Source organism: Scheffersomyces xylosifermentans (assembly GCF_036884685.1).
Source record: "Scheffersomyces xylosifermentans strain CBS 12540 chromosome Unknown RJT20scaffold_8, whole genome shotgun sequence".
In the NCBI taxonomy this organism is placed as follows: domain Eukaryota; kingdom Fungi; phylum Ascomycota; class Pichiomycetes; order Serinales; family Debaryomycetaceae; genus Scheffersomyces; species Scheffersomyces xylosifermentans.
Genome location: NW_027042946.1, coordinates 956,902 through 971,363, shown reverse-complemented (window position 1 = coordinate 971,363; position 14,462 = coordinate 956,902). Strand labels below are relative to the sequence as shown.

The window sequence follows — 14,462 nt, the reverse complement described above, 5'->3', positions numbered from 1 at the left end:
CTATCCCTTGTGCTGTCCATAGTTAACATGGGGGAACTACTGCCCTTACGGTGGTGCCGACACGAGAAGCCCTTTGCGGCAGGCCAAGTTGGGGTGGTATTTTTTTTTCTTGCGCCAAGAAATAACGTCGGATTGTAGGCCGATGGGAGCTGGTGGATTGCATCCGTGCCGCAGTACATCCATTGTAACCTGCAAATGTTGGGAGATTGGTCAAAGGCCCGTACCGCAGCGGTTGCTCCCAAGAAAAAACGGGTGCGACATTGCGGGGTCGTGCGCCGCGGCAAACATGCTCATCCTTTTCCAGTGCCAATTTCTTTTTTTATCCCAGTTTTTGTCTTAGCGCCAAGAGCAACACCAGGGTGTTTCACCAATGAGAAACGGGCATCTAATTGATGTGAGCAAATCTCCTACAGGGGCTGTGACAACAAGCACGTGAAGCGGCTCCGATGGCGTTGTTCAACCACACCATCACCGTTGTAGACCGCAGCAGTTAATTCACCACCAGACGAGTCCCATCTTGTCCACTAGATCCACTGGGGTCAGCATATCACAGGGCTTCCGACACTAATGTCAGCCTAGGATCCTGTACCGGAGTCAGATAATGTTAGGAGGCTCATCTCGCAAATGCAACCCTTTAGTACACTGCAGCACGCATAGAATACAGTAGTTAACTATGGCGGTCGGGTCACGTGACGTGCTCCAATCGGAGCCAAAACTTAGGAAGGAATGACTCTGAAATCACACCCAAAAAAAGAAGAAATGATTTATGCCTTCAGCCAGATTCGAACTGACGATCTCCTCATTACTAGTGAGGTGCCTTACCAACTTGGCCATAAAGGCAGAGAAACGTGGTTGTGTGCAGGAGTCTCCTGGGGGTGAGTCGAACACCCGATCTCAAGATTACTTTGAGGTACTCATTACAGTCTCGCGCCTTAGCCAGCTTGGCCACCAAGAGTGATTCCTGTTGTTTGTTGGTGATGTGGTGTGTGTAGTTCTGTGAAAAGCACGTGATAAATCCCACGTGAATGTTTTGAAAAGTTGGTAAAAGGGTAGTAGAGCTGGTAAATATGGCTGTTTTAGTAGATATCAGGCATCCTTATGGGTTTAGGTTCATTCTGAAGGTATCTACTATAAGGTTTTCTTTGGTTTATTCTGAAATGTGTTATTGAAAAGTTCTAGAATTTGTTGAAAAGTTGTCAAAAATAACTGGAAAACTGTAAAACGTAATGATATTTCAATAACACCACACTAACATCACATACCAATGGTAAAATATTCAAAATATATACGTTCCATATCTCTCTAACGAAAACTAGCACAGGACTATCCATTTCATATACCATCCATTTCACATAGCATGCTCTTCCAATACTACCACCAACAACCCCCTTCACCCAAATTTTGCACCCGTTTCAAGTCACGTGATCACAATCACCAGTTATTTAAAGGAATCATTTAAGTATCCCCTTTATGATGGTTAGTTCTTTGCTATATTACCAATAAGGAAGATATTTTTGATGTTATTTGTATGTTATTAGCTACTTTCTGATAACGAAATTGTAATTGAAGATTTTAAACAGTAAAAAACTACAAATTTCTACTGAAGTTATGTCAAATAGAGCATCGCATACAGTGGTGACTGGTCCAAGCCAAGCAAACCCAGGAGCAACAGAACAACAGTCAGTATTATGTCTAAGAAGACAATCGGTTTTGGAGCGGGACGACGGTGCAACTCAGGAAAAGACGAAAAAGAAGAAGAAAAAGAAGGCTAAAGTGCAATGGACCGAGGATGTAATAGATAACGAGGATATGGGTAAGAAGAAGACTAAGATCTGTTGTATCTTCCATCCACAACGGAACTTCGATGAGGGAACAGATTCGGACCATTCCCATTCGTCGTCATCGGATGAGTCGGACCAATCTGGAGATGAAGGTGGAACCAATGATAAGTTAGGTACGAAGAAAGATCCGGTAAAGGGCCCAAAGAAGGAAGTCAGCCCTAATGCCTATGAGCACCAACCACATTACAAGAATGAGTCGAAGTTGCCGGATGGAGCAAGTTAGAGAGGAGAGAATATATGGAGATTGAAGAAAATGATAGAAGGTGGTTTTGAAGTTGCATTTGCACTATTAATGGAAGCTGTTAAGTTTTATGGAGGGTGCTATGGTATTGATTTCATAAAGAAAGCAATTCAGAAAGTATCTACTGATTGCTTAATCGAGATAATGGCACAGAAATCACTTCAGAACGGCTCTTGTTTAAATAAATTGGCAATTTGAAACTGTTTCGAATGAATTAAGGAAACGACTTGCTCAATGACAAGTATAATTGCTCAGCTGTATCGCCAAGATGATCGTGGAGAACACACTCGCTAAAACAAAAAAAGCCACAAGGAATGTTTCAATATTGCAATTGAAACATAGCTAAACGAGGATAATTCTATACATATATTATGTATTACAGCTGCAATGACGGTTGCTGTCTGGCCAAAACACAAGAAGGGCCATTTTTCACATTTCGTGGAAACAACGGTGTCCATTCAAGTCCTACCTAATTTATTACATTACAGCGTTTTGCAATACAAATTGTTTATTAGTCTTTACTGAGAAGAAGAGATTCAAGAGCGATGTACAAATACTATCATAACGTTTGTTTAATAGACTGGTTCATTGGATACTTTCTATCGGCTAAGTTAGAATATCAAGGTGTTACTTCGTACTTGCTAATTCCCTCAGTCTGTAAGCCATGAAGCATGAAGCATGAAGCATGAAGCATGAAGCATGAAGCAGAAGCACGAAGCATAAAGTATAAAGTATAAAGTATAAGGTATGAAGAATACACCATTTATCCATGAATACGGTGTCACGAATATTCCAAAAACCGTACCATAGTTCCTATAAAATGAACTCTGTCATGAACTGAACTATGTCATGAACTGAACTATGTCACTGTTTGATGAACTATACGAACAGCTATACCATAGACCACATATATTTATATGATGATGTAACGTTTGTTGCAGAGGTTATTCATAGCCATTATATAGATCATATAGCAAACATCCTAAATCATACATCATATACACCATACTTTATATATCTTACATCATATTTCAAACATTTAACTTCATAACTATCTCAAACTATATCAAATACGTCGTATCGATCATATCATAAAACACCATATCATAAAACATCATAAAACATCATAAAACTTCATATCCATCATGTCCATCATATCATACCATAAAGCCCACTGATAAATATAATTCTACCGACACAATTCATCCTCCCACCGACAGTCTTCACTATTTCTACCGAGACTCTTTCTTCGTTCTAGCGAGACCACCGCGATCTCTCTCCCTGCAACTTCTAAAAATACCGACAGTTGTGTGTCAACCATCGCTAATTTTTTAAGCAGAGTTACCGCCAGAAATTTAGCCGCACCCAGAAAATTACTGACGATCCGAATACCGACAAGATTTTGCAGCAATTGAAGTCAATGGAGAACAGGCATCATAAATACCCTTAATTTAGGTATTATTCTTTGTATCCTACCGAAGTCATATCCTTCACATTCTATCAACTTCTTCTTGATCCTCATTACCTCTCTTCTCAAATACACAACTCTACAGCACAGCCATTTCAACCCAATTCAGCTATTTCAGCCTTGTACAGAGCTTTATCTATTCGGTATCCACTCAGTCGTTAATTACTTAAAGCTATGAAAGTGTATTAAAAGATGCAAAAAAGAGGGAAACGAACGATATTGTATTATTACTATTATTATTATTATGGCAAGAAGTGAACCCGTAGTAGTGACTGGAGATTAATATAGTTGCAAAATGCGTCCATAAACAATAATATTCATCCTAATAAATAGAGAGCACGAGCCATGCTCTGTGGTTTGGAATAGTCATGGGAGTGGAGGCTCCAAAAGCCTGTTCACTCCGGATTGGTGATCTTCAAGATCTTCCGGGAGTAGTCTCTATCGTCATCTAATGACTTGATACTTAAGTTTTTATTAATAAACATGGTCCGAGGGTCCAAGCGAGAGTCCATTTCGGAAATAGGGAACATTGGCTCCTTGTTCATGCTGTTATCGAAGTCTATGCTATCGCCCATCAACTTTTTCTTCGACGAGCTTCTGGCTACCTCGGTTGCAGCACCGCCATTAAAGAAAGACATAAGCGATTTGCCCAGATTATCTCTCTTGAGAGGACTGGATGGACTGGAAAGCGTTCTTGGCGTGGTGAATGATGCTGGTACCGCCTTCTCGTTATATGAAAGTTCATCGGAAGAAATCTGGTTTTCTTCGTCTGTGTAGTTGGAGTCTGTATCACGGCCTCCACCAAGACAACAACAGCAGTAAAGAATTCCAAGGATTAAACCAAGAACCACTAGTCCTACAGCTGTGAATGTACCTGCTACTTTGCCCTTAGAATCGAAGAAAGATGAACCTTTATGCCCTGGGACTGAAGATTGTCCGTCAACTCCGCCGGAAAGCGAATGGTCCGTAGCAGAGCTGTTGCCGGAAGAAGTATGCGATGCTGGGGTTGGGGTGGGGGTGACATACAACGTTTGAGTCATAATTGTTTGTTGAGCCGTGCCGTTAACGGTTTTGATCGAGTAAACGGTAGTTTCATGCAAACTGACTGGAGCAGAAGACAGAGAACTCGAACTGGAACTGGAACTAGAGCTGGAACTCGAGCTTGAACTAGTGCTCGAGCTAGAACTCGAACTAGAGCTCAGAGGTGCTGCAGCGCTATGCGTTATGACTACACTGGAATAGATAAGAGTGGTGGACAGTTGTTCCATGGTCTGGGTGACTTGAGTAGTCTGTGTCACCATAGTAGTTCCGGTTTGTAGGGTTACTTTGGTGGAAATCGCTGTGGTGGTAGGCTCTGTTGGAGTGGTGGTGGTATCGTCATTCTCGGTGGTTGTTGGTGGTGTAAGCGAAGTTGACGTGGGAGTAGATGAAGTTGACGTCGAACTCGAGCTGAATACTGTAGTCGACGGTGTGCCGAAGATCAAGTATCCAAAATAGCCATCCGTGGCACAATTCTCCAGTCCATACCCAGGGCAGGACACAGCACAATTGGACATATCCACGGTATCACCAGGAACCGAATTGGAGCACCAGCAGTTTAGTCCTTGAAGAATGGCCACGGCGTAGCCTCCGCTATTACAGTTATCGAAGCATTTTCCATTAGAATTGAACTCGTTATTGCTGTTGAAAGAGCCCAAATTCGTAGTAGCACAGAGATTTAGACTGAGTGCTTGGGCCGAGCCAAGAAGATGCAAAAAGATGGATACTGGAACCACCGAAGGTATCACAGAGATCCGCATGTTTGCCCGAGGATTATATGGAGATGGTCGAGGAGAACCGATTAGTATCACGACGACACTCGGGGAAGAGGTCGTTTTGCTGATGGCAAGTGGGTACGATGAGGTGGGAGGGCCTATGAATATAAAGAGCCACCGATTCTCGTCACTCACAAGACCACGGGATCACCAACTGCTACTACGAAAAGTCACCTAACCAAAGAGCAAAGTGGTTCCCGGAGGAAAGCAGATGTGTGAAAAGTCGGGTTTCTAAAAAAAACTCAAGTGCCCACAACCTTCTCTATTGGATGCCCCAGGGGATGAAGTATTATATACTGGGGAGATGTCGTTGCACAGAAGTGGGAGGTCAATACAGTGGAGGAAAGGCTGAGAGGGTTATGCACCGAAAACGCTAGCTGACGTACGGATGACAATTTTGACGGCCTAAGCTATTAATAGTGCTATTCCTGTTTGGTTTGGTGTTGATATGTACAGAGGCCAAACCACAGGGATGAATGCAAAAAAAAATTATCCCACGGCTTGGGGTATAGGAGGACGAAGGGGAAGCCAGTGGTACGGAGAAATACACAGACAGCAACAAATCGGTTAACACGAGACGTTGACGGTTGATTTTTCCAGCTCAATCTGGATGGAATCCACTCCCATATACAACTATATATATATATAAATCATCGCATAGGTGTCAATGCTCTACCAGGGCTTCTAGTGCAACCATGATTGGCAACACTTGACCACCATCCACGAATTACCGCATTGGGGAGTCTTCGGAACCACAAGGGGACGCCAAAGAATATTATTAATAATGCGGTTATCACTAAGAATAAGATTAGGCATGAGCAAGAAAATATGGGAGCCAGTGCATAGTACAGAGGCAGTCGAGGGTAAATAGATAAGGTCGAAAATCAGATGAAATTTATTAATTGGGGCATTTCACTGGAGGTCGGGGGTAGAAAAATGAATGAAGTAAAGAGAATGTCAAGGGGGCTAGAGCAGCTATTTGTGAAGGCACAAGCGCTTAGATGAACCTTCCTATCGTGAGCCTAGTCCATGGAATCCCGAATCTCGTTAATTATTACACGATTTTTCGCCAGTTTCTGAGGCTAGTGTTGAGATGGGCGATCTTCTCATAACCTCTCTCGGTTATGGTTGTATCTCGGTATTGGGATGTGTTTCGGTGTGTGTCTCGGTGTGTCGCAAACCGTTTCTCGCTGTCGCAAAAACATCACAAAATACCGATCCCGACGTTCGCTCGGATATGGCGATGAGGTACTGGTACAAACAAGAAACTGGGTGTGTCATGTGCAGCCTGGTTTCATATTCAGGGGAAACAGTTAGGGTAGTTTAGTGGGACTATATCGACCATTGAGGGAGCCAGAGATGTTTCAAGACTGCCTGTGGTGGGTCTCAGCGGAAAATGACAGAGTTCGCTACAAATATGGAAATATTGCGTTTATCAGGTGGTGCTCCAAACTGAAGAAACCTCAAACCGTCTCGAGAGAACTGGCAATTGCTGTGTGTATGTGTAGATAAACTCCAAACAATAGACCGATTTTGGGTTGATCCGGATTTTGTGAAATTACTGGATCCGAAACGAACAGTTTAAGATGTGGTTTGTGGGCTCCTGACAAACCCACAGAACAATGCGCGGGAGACAGATTCCCAGAGAACAGTTGGTGCCAAGATGAGTGGGGAAAAGGAAGCGACTGACACTCACAATAGAACCTTACAATGGTAATGATTAAGGCACCCTGTGATTTGCGAAAGCCATTGGAAATTTTAGAGGGCAAACGGCCACTACAGATATAGTTTAGGCCTACACAAATCGAAAGATCCAATGATCTGTAGTCGGGCCCTGCTTCCAACTTTTTCAAGTGCAACCCACGGCAATCTTCCTCTGAACCGGTAGTGCCTTAAATACGGTTGATCATGTACTCACAGGCGGAAAGAATTCTATTCTTTACGAAGCTATTGATTCAATACACCCGCCTGTAGCAACTGTTGAATCATGTACTATCTCTCCCAACCCAGGGGTGTCTCAGCCCGTAAAATGACACTAGCCAGAGAAACTTGCAAAATTTCATTTCAGAGGATCAGGTTATACACAGTTTCCTTCATTCTGATGCATCTCTGCTAAGAAAGACATCAAACTACTTCCACTTACAGCAATGGAAGATCAGCCTTTGCCGCAACAGTGTTTTTCCTGAAATAGACAGCTCGCTCAAGTTGTGGAATCCCATTCTCATGCTGTTGAACGGATAAAATCTAACCGTATCGGCGTCCATACGTACTACCTGCTTCTATTAACGAGACGGTGGAAAATGCATCAAAACTGGGACAAAGGCATAAGGGGCACATCACTAGCAAGCCAAAAACGGTTTCAAGGGGTAAGTTGCTTCTCTGATTCTCCGTAGGCTTCTACCAGGGTCTGGCTATCCACATAATCATAACCACCCCCCCCGCCCCCAGTGACGCAAAGTTCAAATGCAATAGTCAATTTTTCATTATTCCCATTAACAGACTCAGAAAGAGACATACCAATTTGAGACCAACTGGATCCACATTGGGAACCCTAATTACATGCATGTTTGTTTACATTGCAAAAGCATGGTGTCTTCATGCGTTTCGAGGATCGAGAAGAGCGAGATCCGGGAGTCGGATCGGGAAAACAGAAAGACACTTACGACTTGTTCCTGCAGGAGACACACTCCCATATCTACACTTATAATCACACTAGTAAATATATATATACATACGGTTGACTTCTATCTATTTCCATTGTTTAATGTGGGTATTATGCGGGTATGTACATGTCACCATCGTTATCATTAAGATTATCATAAAATATTTCGTTCTTGCATGCGTCTACGAGTGTAGTTATCGTAGCCCTCTTTCAATTTGTAAAGTCGATCCCTGTTCCGTGAATAGGTGTACTTGCGTTTTTGCAACTGCTGGTACTGGCTGATTGCTTCAGGTGGAATTTCTATTGTAGCAGCATGAATGATTTTGTCTACTTCTTCGGTGATACTCTGGGTTAATGGTCGGAAAATACCCTCATTTGCATTACTGAGGAGCCTCTTTTCGCCAACTAACAAGCTCAGCTTGATATTGGACCACATACTGGCCTCCAGTTCTGATAAAATTTCCTTGGGATGGCTTATAGCAAGACCAGTACCTTGCTTTGCGTTTTCCTTGTTATAATATTCAATTTTTGCTTCTAATGACTCCAATTTTTCACCAACAATTCGCCTTATGATTTTGTAGTTTTCTGAAATGCTGACATTATTGTTGCTATATTCTGTAACTTCAACCGGCAAGTTTAATTCTTGTGTTGCCTCGTAAATCACTCCTCTTACAAGGAATGCCACCAAAGATAGAAGCTGCGGTGACTTATCTGATTCTCTAACCAATCCTTGTATCAAGAAGCGATACGCCCTGACCCCGGAAGACACGTCCACAGGGCCAATATTGCTCAATTTCGACATCAAGTTAACGTATACTGCCAACATGAGGAACCCTTTATTACTGTTTTCGATTGCCACTGAAGAGTTCTTCCAAAGTGCCTCGAGAACTACCTTCAAAGTGAATTCATCGATTTGGAGACCCCTTTCAACAATAAATGTCCATAAATTATCAACATCTTGCTCGTTTCTCACATGTAATCCGCGATGGTAGATTACTTTATTGAGGATTTTACTATCAGTATGCCACAGTTTGTGATCCAAGTCAGTTTCAATAAATTGAATAACCTCATTCGAATCCTTTGTCGTCTTAAGGAAGTCATCAAGAATTTTAATTAGTAAGTTCTTCAGCACCGGTAATTTCACGGCTTGAATTCGATTCAAAAACGATTCTTTGAGGAAAATGTTGTTGATTGAATCGTAAATTCTGTTGTATGTAGAAAGGTTTATATCAATATTCAAAGACTGGCAGAGCTTGAGATATTTCATGATCACTTGGTAAGTGTTGGTATTAGTTCTTATGTGCGAATGTATCTGACAAAGCTTTAGTAAATGGTTGATGGTGTCTATATTGGGCTTGTGACCATCTTTATTCATCACCAAAAGCAATTCTCTAGCAAACGAACTTTGATTTTTATCAAAACCAAAGAATTTGATGAGATAATTATACGTGTGAACTGATCTGTATGGCTTGAACTCTTCATTTGTAAGTTTATGTGTATAAAGTAAGATATCTGGAACCAATCCCGAAACAAGAGACAGCGAATTGCGATAGTAAAAGTTCAGATGGGTCAAAATATAGATATACTCCTGAAAACTCTGATTCGTCAACGGCAGTGGTATAGGCGGTATTTCTGTGAAAGAATTTTTCGGGTAAAGTCCTGGGAATCTATTTACATTGGACTCTACTTCCTCCTGTTGTAGTATGTGATTAATCGAGAGGGTATTCTCAAGATTTGTGTCCTTTAAATGCTCTGGTGTGATATTGATGAGGAAGTCCATCATCTTCTCAAAAAGAACTCTGTCCTGAAGAAAGTTATTGAAGACATTTATGGGTCTTCCATTCTGCTTCTTTTTCCAATTCAGTCTTGCTGTGACGTTATTGTACTCCGGTAAATCATCATTGAAGATCTTTAGATTCGGTATATCCAAGGGAGATAGGAAGTCCCGGTATATTTTGGACTGAAAATTGGATAGAAGAGGTGTATATTTGTCCAAGTCCTTCATGTCTGCATTCGCATCCTTCTTATGTACCACTTTTGGCCGATTATATGTCCCATTACTCGGACCTTTAACTCTATGTTCAACAGGTTTAGTATACTTATTAGCCTCCACCAGTCGTACTGACCGCGCTATTCGCGAGATTGTTTCGCGAATAGAAAGCATGCGGATATCTTCTTCCCCAATGAGCACACTCGGCAATAGCAATATCCCAACTTCTTCTCAGATATCTGGGCAAATTTACTCCAATCAATCCAACTTTACCGTCTTCATACAAAAAGTGAAAAACTCATTTTCCATATTGCGACATTTTAACGGCAGGTAGCAACAATGTCGCACACCATATGCAACACAAATGCGACATTTATACACCCTCTGTTCTACTTATGGGGGTTTCATTTTAGACAAGATCCCTGTCTTCCAATGGGGTCCGTTGTAATTTGCAATTCAGATCAAGTGGAAAGGGGATGAACTTGGCAACAAATGTCGCGGACGAAAGGCTGTATCAAAAACGGCCCCAAGTCAAGCCTTCACCCAGCGATTCTTACACGCATATACGATGGAAAACTACTGTCACTGTGCTCAAAGTGATCACCATTTCTGGGTGACGATTAATACACACAAATAACACAGCAAGCAAAGAAACACCAAGGAAAACAAGAAATACGCAAACTACCAATACTTTTTCATCTGTTTTTCATATGTTCTTTTCCATGCAAAAATCACCCTATCTTACAAAAAAAATCTCTTCGAACTTCACCTTGGCTTCTTCCAAGAACATGACGGTCCCCACCACTTCATTCCCAAGCAAAATTTTGCAGCCTTTCAGGAAGAATGTCGCAAACATAGTCAAGATAATATTATATATTCTATAGACATGACTATGAACATGACGTAGTCACAGAAATGAGTTTTATTTTTATATAGAGAAGAACAGGCTTGTTAGGGTGACAACAACACGGTCCCCGCCAGGTTCACTTCCAAGCAAAAGATTGCAATTTTGCAGCTTTGCTCATGGAGAATGTCGCTATTACCATTGCCATATGATAGTGTGATTGTATTTATTAATTAGCTCTTTAAGTGTACATTGAGTCACAGAAATATCAGCTGAAAAATATACAAATGACGAGCCAGTAACATAAATAAAAAATAGAGGCAAGACAGACTGACAATAGGAAACTGTCTTCAGGTAGAATTGACTTCACAATCATGGAAATTACTGTATCATTGTAAATGGATGTGTATATGACTGAAAAACATATGATCATTTCCATTCCTGTGTATATCACTACATATGACAATATACCCATGTTTATGTCGCATTGTTGGAGTGTCGCATTGTCGCATGAGCAATTCAATTGTCCATATGCATCTTTATGTCCCATCCCATTGTAGCATTTAAATTGTTGAATGTTAATTGTCGCATCTCTATGTCGCATCCTATTGTCGCGTCTCGATTACATCACCAATTCACGACAAATAAATCCCATCCTCCATCATTCTTCTCACGTGACGTCTTCACCAAAAATCACATTTTTCATTTCTTCGTTAATCGATATTCGTATTACACATCAAAGTTGTCTTTGTCTTCCAGTAGCAACATCTCGGTTCCTGTTCTGTACCTCAATAGCAACCATGGCTTCCCCACAAAGAGAAGGATTCAGTATCCCCGCATCCATTTCCCACGCCGCTCTTGGTCAAGTCACCAGCAAGTCGTTGGGTGTCAGATACAACTGTGCCCAATGTGCTGCTTCGTTCTCCTTGAGCAAGAACGACGCCATCAGATGCAAGGAATGCGGACACAGAGTGATCTACAAGGCCAGAACCAGAAGAATGGTGCAGTTTGAGGCCCGTTAAGAAGTGAAAAGAGCGTTTTGAAGGTGGTTCAGGCATCATATTTTCATTAGAGAGATGCTTGGATCATGGTCAACTTGGATAGAATGAAAGACAGAAGTCTAAGAAATTGAAAAATAGAATCCAAATGTAGAAAAGAGTATACAAGGAGCATATTTGCATGTCGTTTATGGTCTTACACGACAAGATAGTAACCAATTAGGAGCAGACGCTCCGCCAGTATAGTTTATTTCAAAGTTAACAACTGTAAGTTGTTACCCATAGCATTTCCATTGGATTGTATTTAGAGTTATGCTTTTCTTACTTCGGTGTATAGGGAAGATAATGTATGTATTATAAATCGTATTGAGAGGAATGTAGATAACAGGAGCTTGAGATATATTGAATATAGTTTATCCATTTGTAACGGTATTTGGGCATTCGCTCACTCACCCTCAAAAGCTAACTAACCTAGACGAGCTAAAGGAACAATAGAAGGTCTTCCATGAGCACATTGAAAGGGCAACTCACACCTCAGAAGCTGCTCCACCATATCCACCATCCGCTCATGACTCAAGTGCTCTCCAAACATCACCGAAGAACGACATGCTCTCGAATTGAATGCTTCGACGATAGCTGTGGGCAAGTTCATTACTCCTGAAATCAAGTTTCCACTTTTTGCCTTGAATATCGGCTTTTTTTCTCCTCTTTCAAGTTGGTACAAGTGGTGAAGAAGCGATGATTCTATGAAGTCAGCACTGTTATCTAACTTAAGTGCAAGGACATGAGGCAAGTGAGTCACTATAAGGCTACTATTATCACATATCTTGAAATGTATCCCAAACGTGTTAAAGTTTTCTTCAAATTGATCGAACATTCTAATCTCTGCCAGCGATACTTCAAAAGATAAAGGTTCAGCCAACCTCAACAGCAAATTGACATCATTATCAAATACTTGTGCAATAAAGTTTCGTAATAACCTCTCAACCCGAATCCTCTCGTCACATGCATGCTGATCAATGATTGTAAGAAAGGGATCATTCCCGGCCTCGTTATTTCTGTCAACAACAATTAATATGAACTTCTCATCGATCTGTCTGATAACTCTATGCTGGCCAATGCGAAAGCTTTCGTTGGGTAACTTCAATTCTGATAGAGGTTCTTCGCTGCTACAACGCGACATATTCCATTTAGCACCATGAGTTTCAGAACAAGAATCGTATTCTGGTGTTGAAGCATTTGCAAGTTGCTTCAATGGGTATGCCTGACGAGTAGTGAACTTCTTCTCAACACGACCACTCAATTTTCTCTTCGTTGGACTCGAGTAAGGAGAAGCACTGATTGCTCTTCCCCCATATGAATGAGAATTAATTTGATACCCTTCAGATATTAGAAAATTACTCAATACAATCTCAAGGACTTCTTCGAAGAATTTCTTCACATCAAGTTCATTCCTTGAGTGCATAACGTTTATCAAATAAACAGGATAAGCCATAGCACCAGCTCCTCTCTTCGAAGGAGATTCATATGTTGTCAGGAGCTCATTCAACTTTCCACCAAAGTTTGCATTACGGAAAAGTCGATTAATTAACCTCTTACTATCTTCGGGAATCACAACAGGTAGACCATCCGAAAATAGATACTGATGATTTTGAGTCTTTATAGCCCTTGTTCCAACAATTCCTTCAAGGGTGTACTCGTTGTTCAGAGCCTTGAGAGTCTTATAGTTTGGCAACACGGCTGATCCGTAGATATTTCTTATAATACCGGCATACACCTCTCCCCTAGAGGTATCAGAATCCAAACTTTTCATAGAGAAATGAACCACTTTATCAATGCAATCTTTCTCATGATTAATCTGCGATATGTCTAATACTATACCAGGATGCTTTAGCAATACAGTCAAAGCCAATCTTTTAATATCCTCAACTACCTTGTAATGAGGTACAGAAAGTAAATAATTTCGTCTCAACGGTAACTTGGCGAATATACTTGTACTTGTGACTACTGTCCCATGATGCTTAAGAGGTACAATTCCAAATAGACCGCCATTCCTTTCAAAACTTTCAAAGATCTTGACATCCGAAGATTTTTCTGAAGAGTTTAAAACTGTTATATAGTTCTCATCATCAGATTCATGTTTCGAGACTATAGTCACCTTAGAAATCGAACTCAATGAATGCAATGCTCCACCTCTATACCCATATTGTTCTCTGATTCCTTCATCATTGAACTTAGAGGTATAGTGTTGTTTTCCTACAAATTGAAAGTCCTTTAAGGAAATTCCCGTACCATTATCAGCAACCTGAACAAGTAGAGAGACCAAATCAAACTTTACCAGTATTTTTGTCGCTTTTGCATCCACACTGTTCTTAAGAAGCTCTCCGACTATTACTGAAAATGACTCAAAGGCAGCCTGTGATTGCAATACATTTGATACACCTTTCTTAAGCTTCAAGATGGAGTTTTGCCTATTTGACATCTCCAGTATATCATTGTTACTACTTACTACTCTTCTGCTCAGTCTCGCTTCAAATCAAGTCACCAAACTTAAAGAAGAGGACATGGAATCATTGTTAAATGAAGTGCCTGAATTTTTCAGCT

At 41.1% G+C, this 14,462-nt stretch overlaps 5 protein-coding genes and 2 non-coding genes across 7 annotated transcripts; 2 read left to right on the top strand and 5 right to left on the bottom strand. All coding sequences in view use genetic code 12, as the record gives it.

Annotated features, from left to right (window-relative positions):
* Nucleotides 1-767: 767 nt before the first annotated feature.
* On the bottom strand, nucleotides 768-840 carry RJT20DRAFT_t160. Its single transcript has one exon. It is a non-coding gene; the product is annotated as a tRNA-Thr (tRNA).
* A 25-nt stretch (nucleotides 841-865) lies between these two features.
* On the bottom strand, nucleotides 866-955 carry RJT20DRAFT_t159. Its single transcript has one exon. It is a non-coding gene; the product is annotated as a tRNA-Tyr (tRNA).
* Nucleotides 956-1,492: 537 nt separating this feature from the next.
* RJT20DRAFT_64563 (type 1 protein phosphatase-activating protein YPI1) lies at nucleotides 1,493-2,218 on the top strand. The gene has a single exon (XM_064921090.1). The coding sequence runs from the start codon at nucleotides 1,609-1,611 to the stop codon at nucleotides 2,062-2,064; it is 456 nt and encodes a 151-aa protein (XP_064772049.1). The 5' UTR covers nucleotides 1,493-1,608; the 3' UTR covers nucleotides 2,065-2,218.
* Nucleotides 2,219-3,945: 1,727 nt separating this feature from the next.
* WSC4 (Wsc4p) lies at nucleotides 3,946-5,349 on the bottom strand (the record flags this gene model as incomplete). The annotated part of the gene is made up of 1 exon (XM_064918564.1): nucleotides 3,946-5,349. The coding sequence occupies one exon, from the start codon at nucleotides 5,347-5,349 to the stop codon at nucleotides 3,946-3,948; it is 1,404 nt and encodes a 467-aa protein (XP_064772048.1).
* A 2,831-nt stretch (nucleotides 5,350-8,180) lies between these two features.
* Nucleotides 8,181-10,287, bottom strand: RJT20DRAFT_123135 (uncharacterized protein; the record flags this gene model as incomplete). Its single annotated transcript, XM_064915952.1, has 2 exons — nucleotides 8,396-10,287; nucleotides 8,181-8,359 (listed from the first exon to the last, which is right to left on the bottom strand). The coding sequence occupies exons 1-2, from the start codon at nucleotides 10,188-10,190 to the stop codon at nucleotides 8,181-8,183; spliced, it is 1,974 nt and encodes a 657-aa protein (XP_064772047.1). The 5' UTR covers nucleotides 10,191-10,287.
* Nucleotides 10,288-11,590: 1,303 nt separating this feature from the next.
* RPC10 (DNA-directed RNA polymerase core subunit) lies at nucleotides 11,591-12,202 on the top strand. The gene has a single exon (XM_064918004.1). It carries the CDS (start codon nucleotides 11,661-11,663, stop codon nucleotides 11,880-11,882), a length of 222 nt encoding a protein of 73 aa, XP_064772046.1. The 5' UTR covers nucleotides 11,591-11,660; the 3' UTR covers nucleotides 11,883-12,202.
* MLH3 (mismatch repair protein) lies at nucleotides 12,203-14,400 on the bottom strand. Its single transcript, XM_064918003.1, has one exon. It carries the CDS (start codon nucleotides 14,338-14,340, stop codon nucleotides 12,325-12,327), a length of 2,016 nt encoding a protein of 671 aa, XP_064772045.1. The 5' UTR covers nucleotides 14,341-14,400; the 3' UTR covers nucleotides 12,203-12,324.
* Nucleotides 14,401-14,462: the final 62 nt, after the last annotated feature.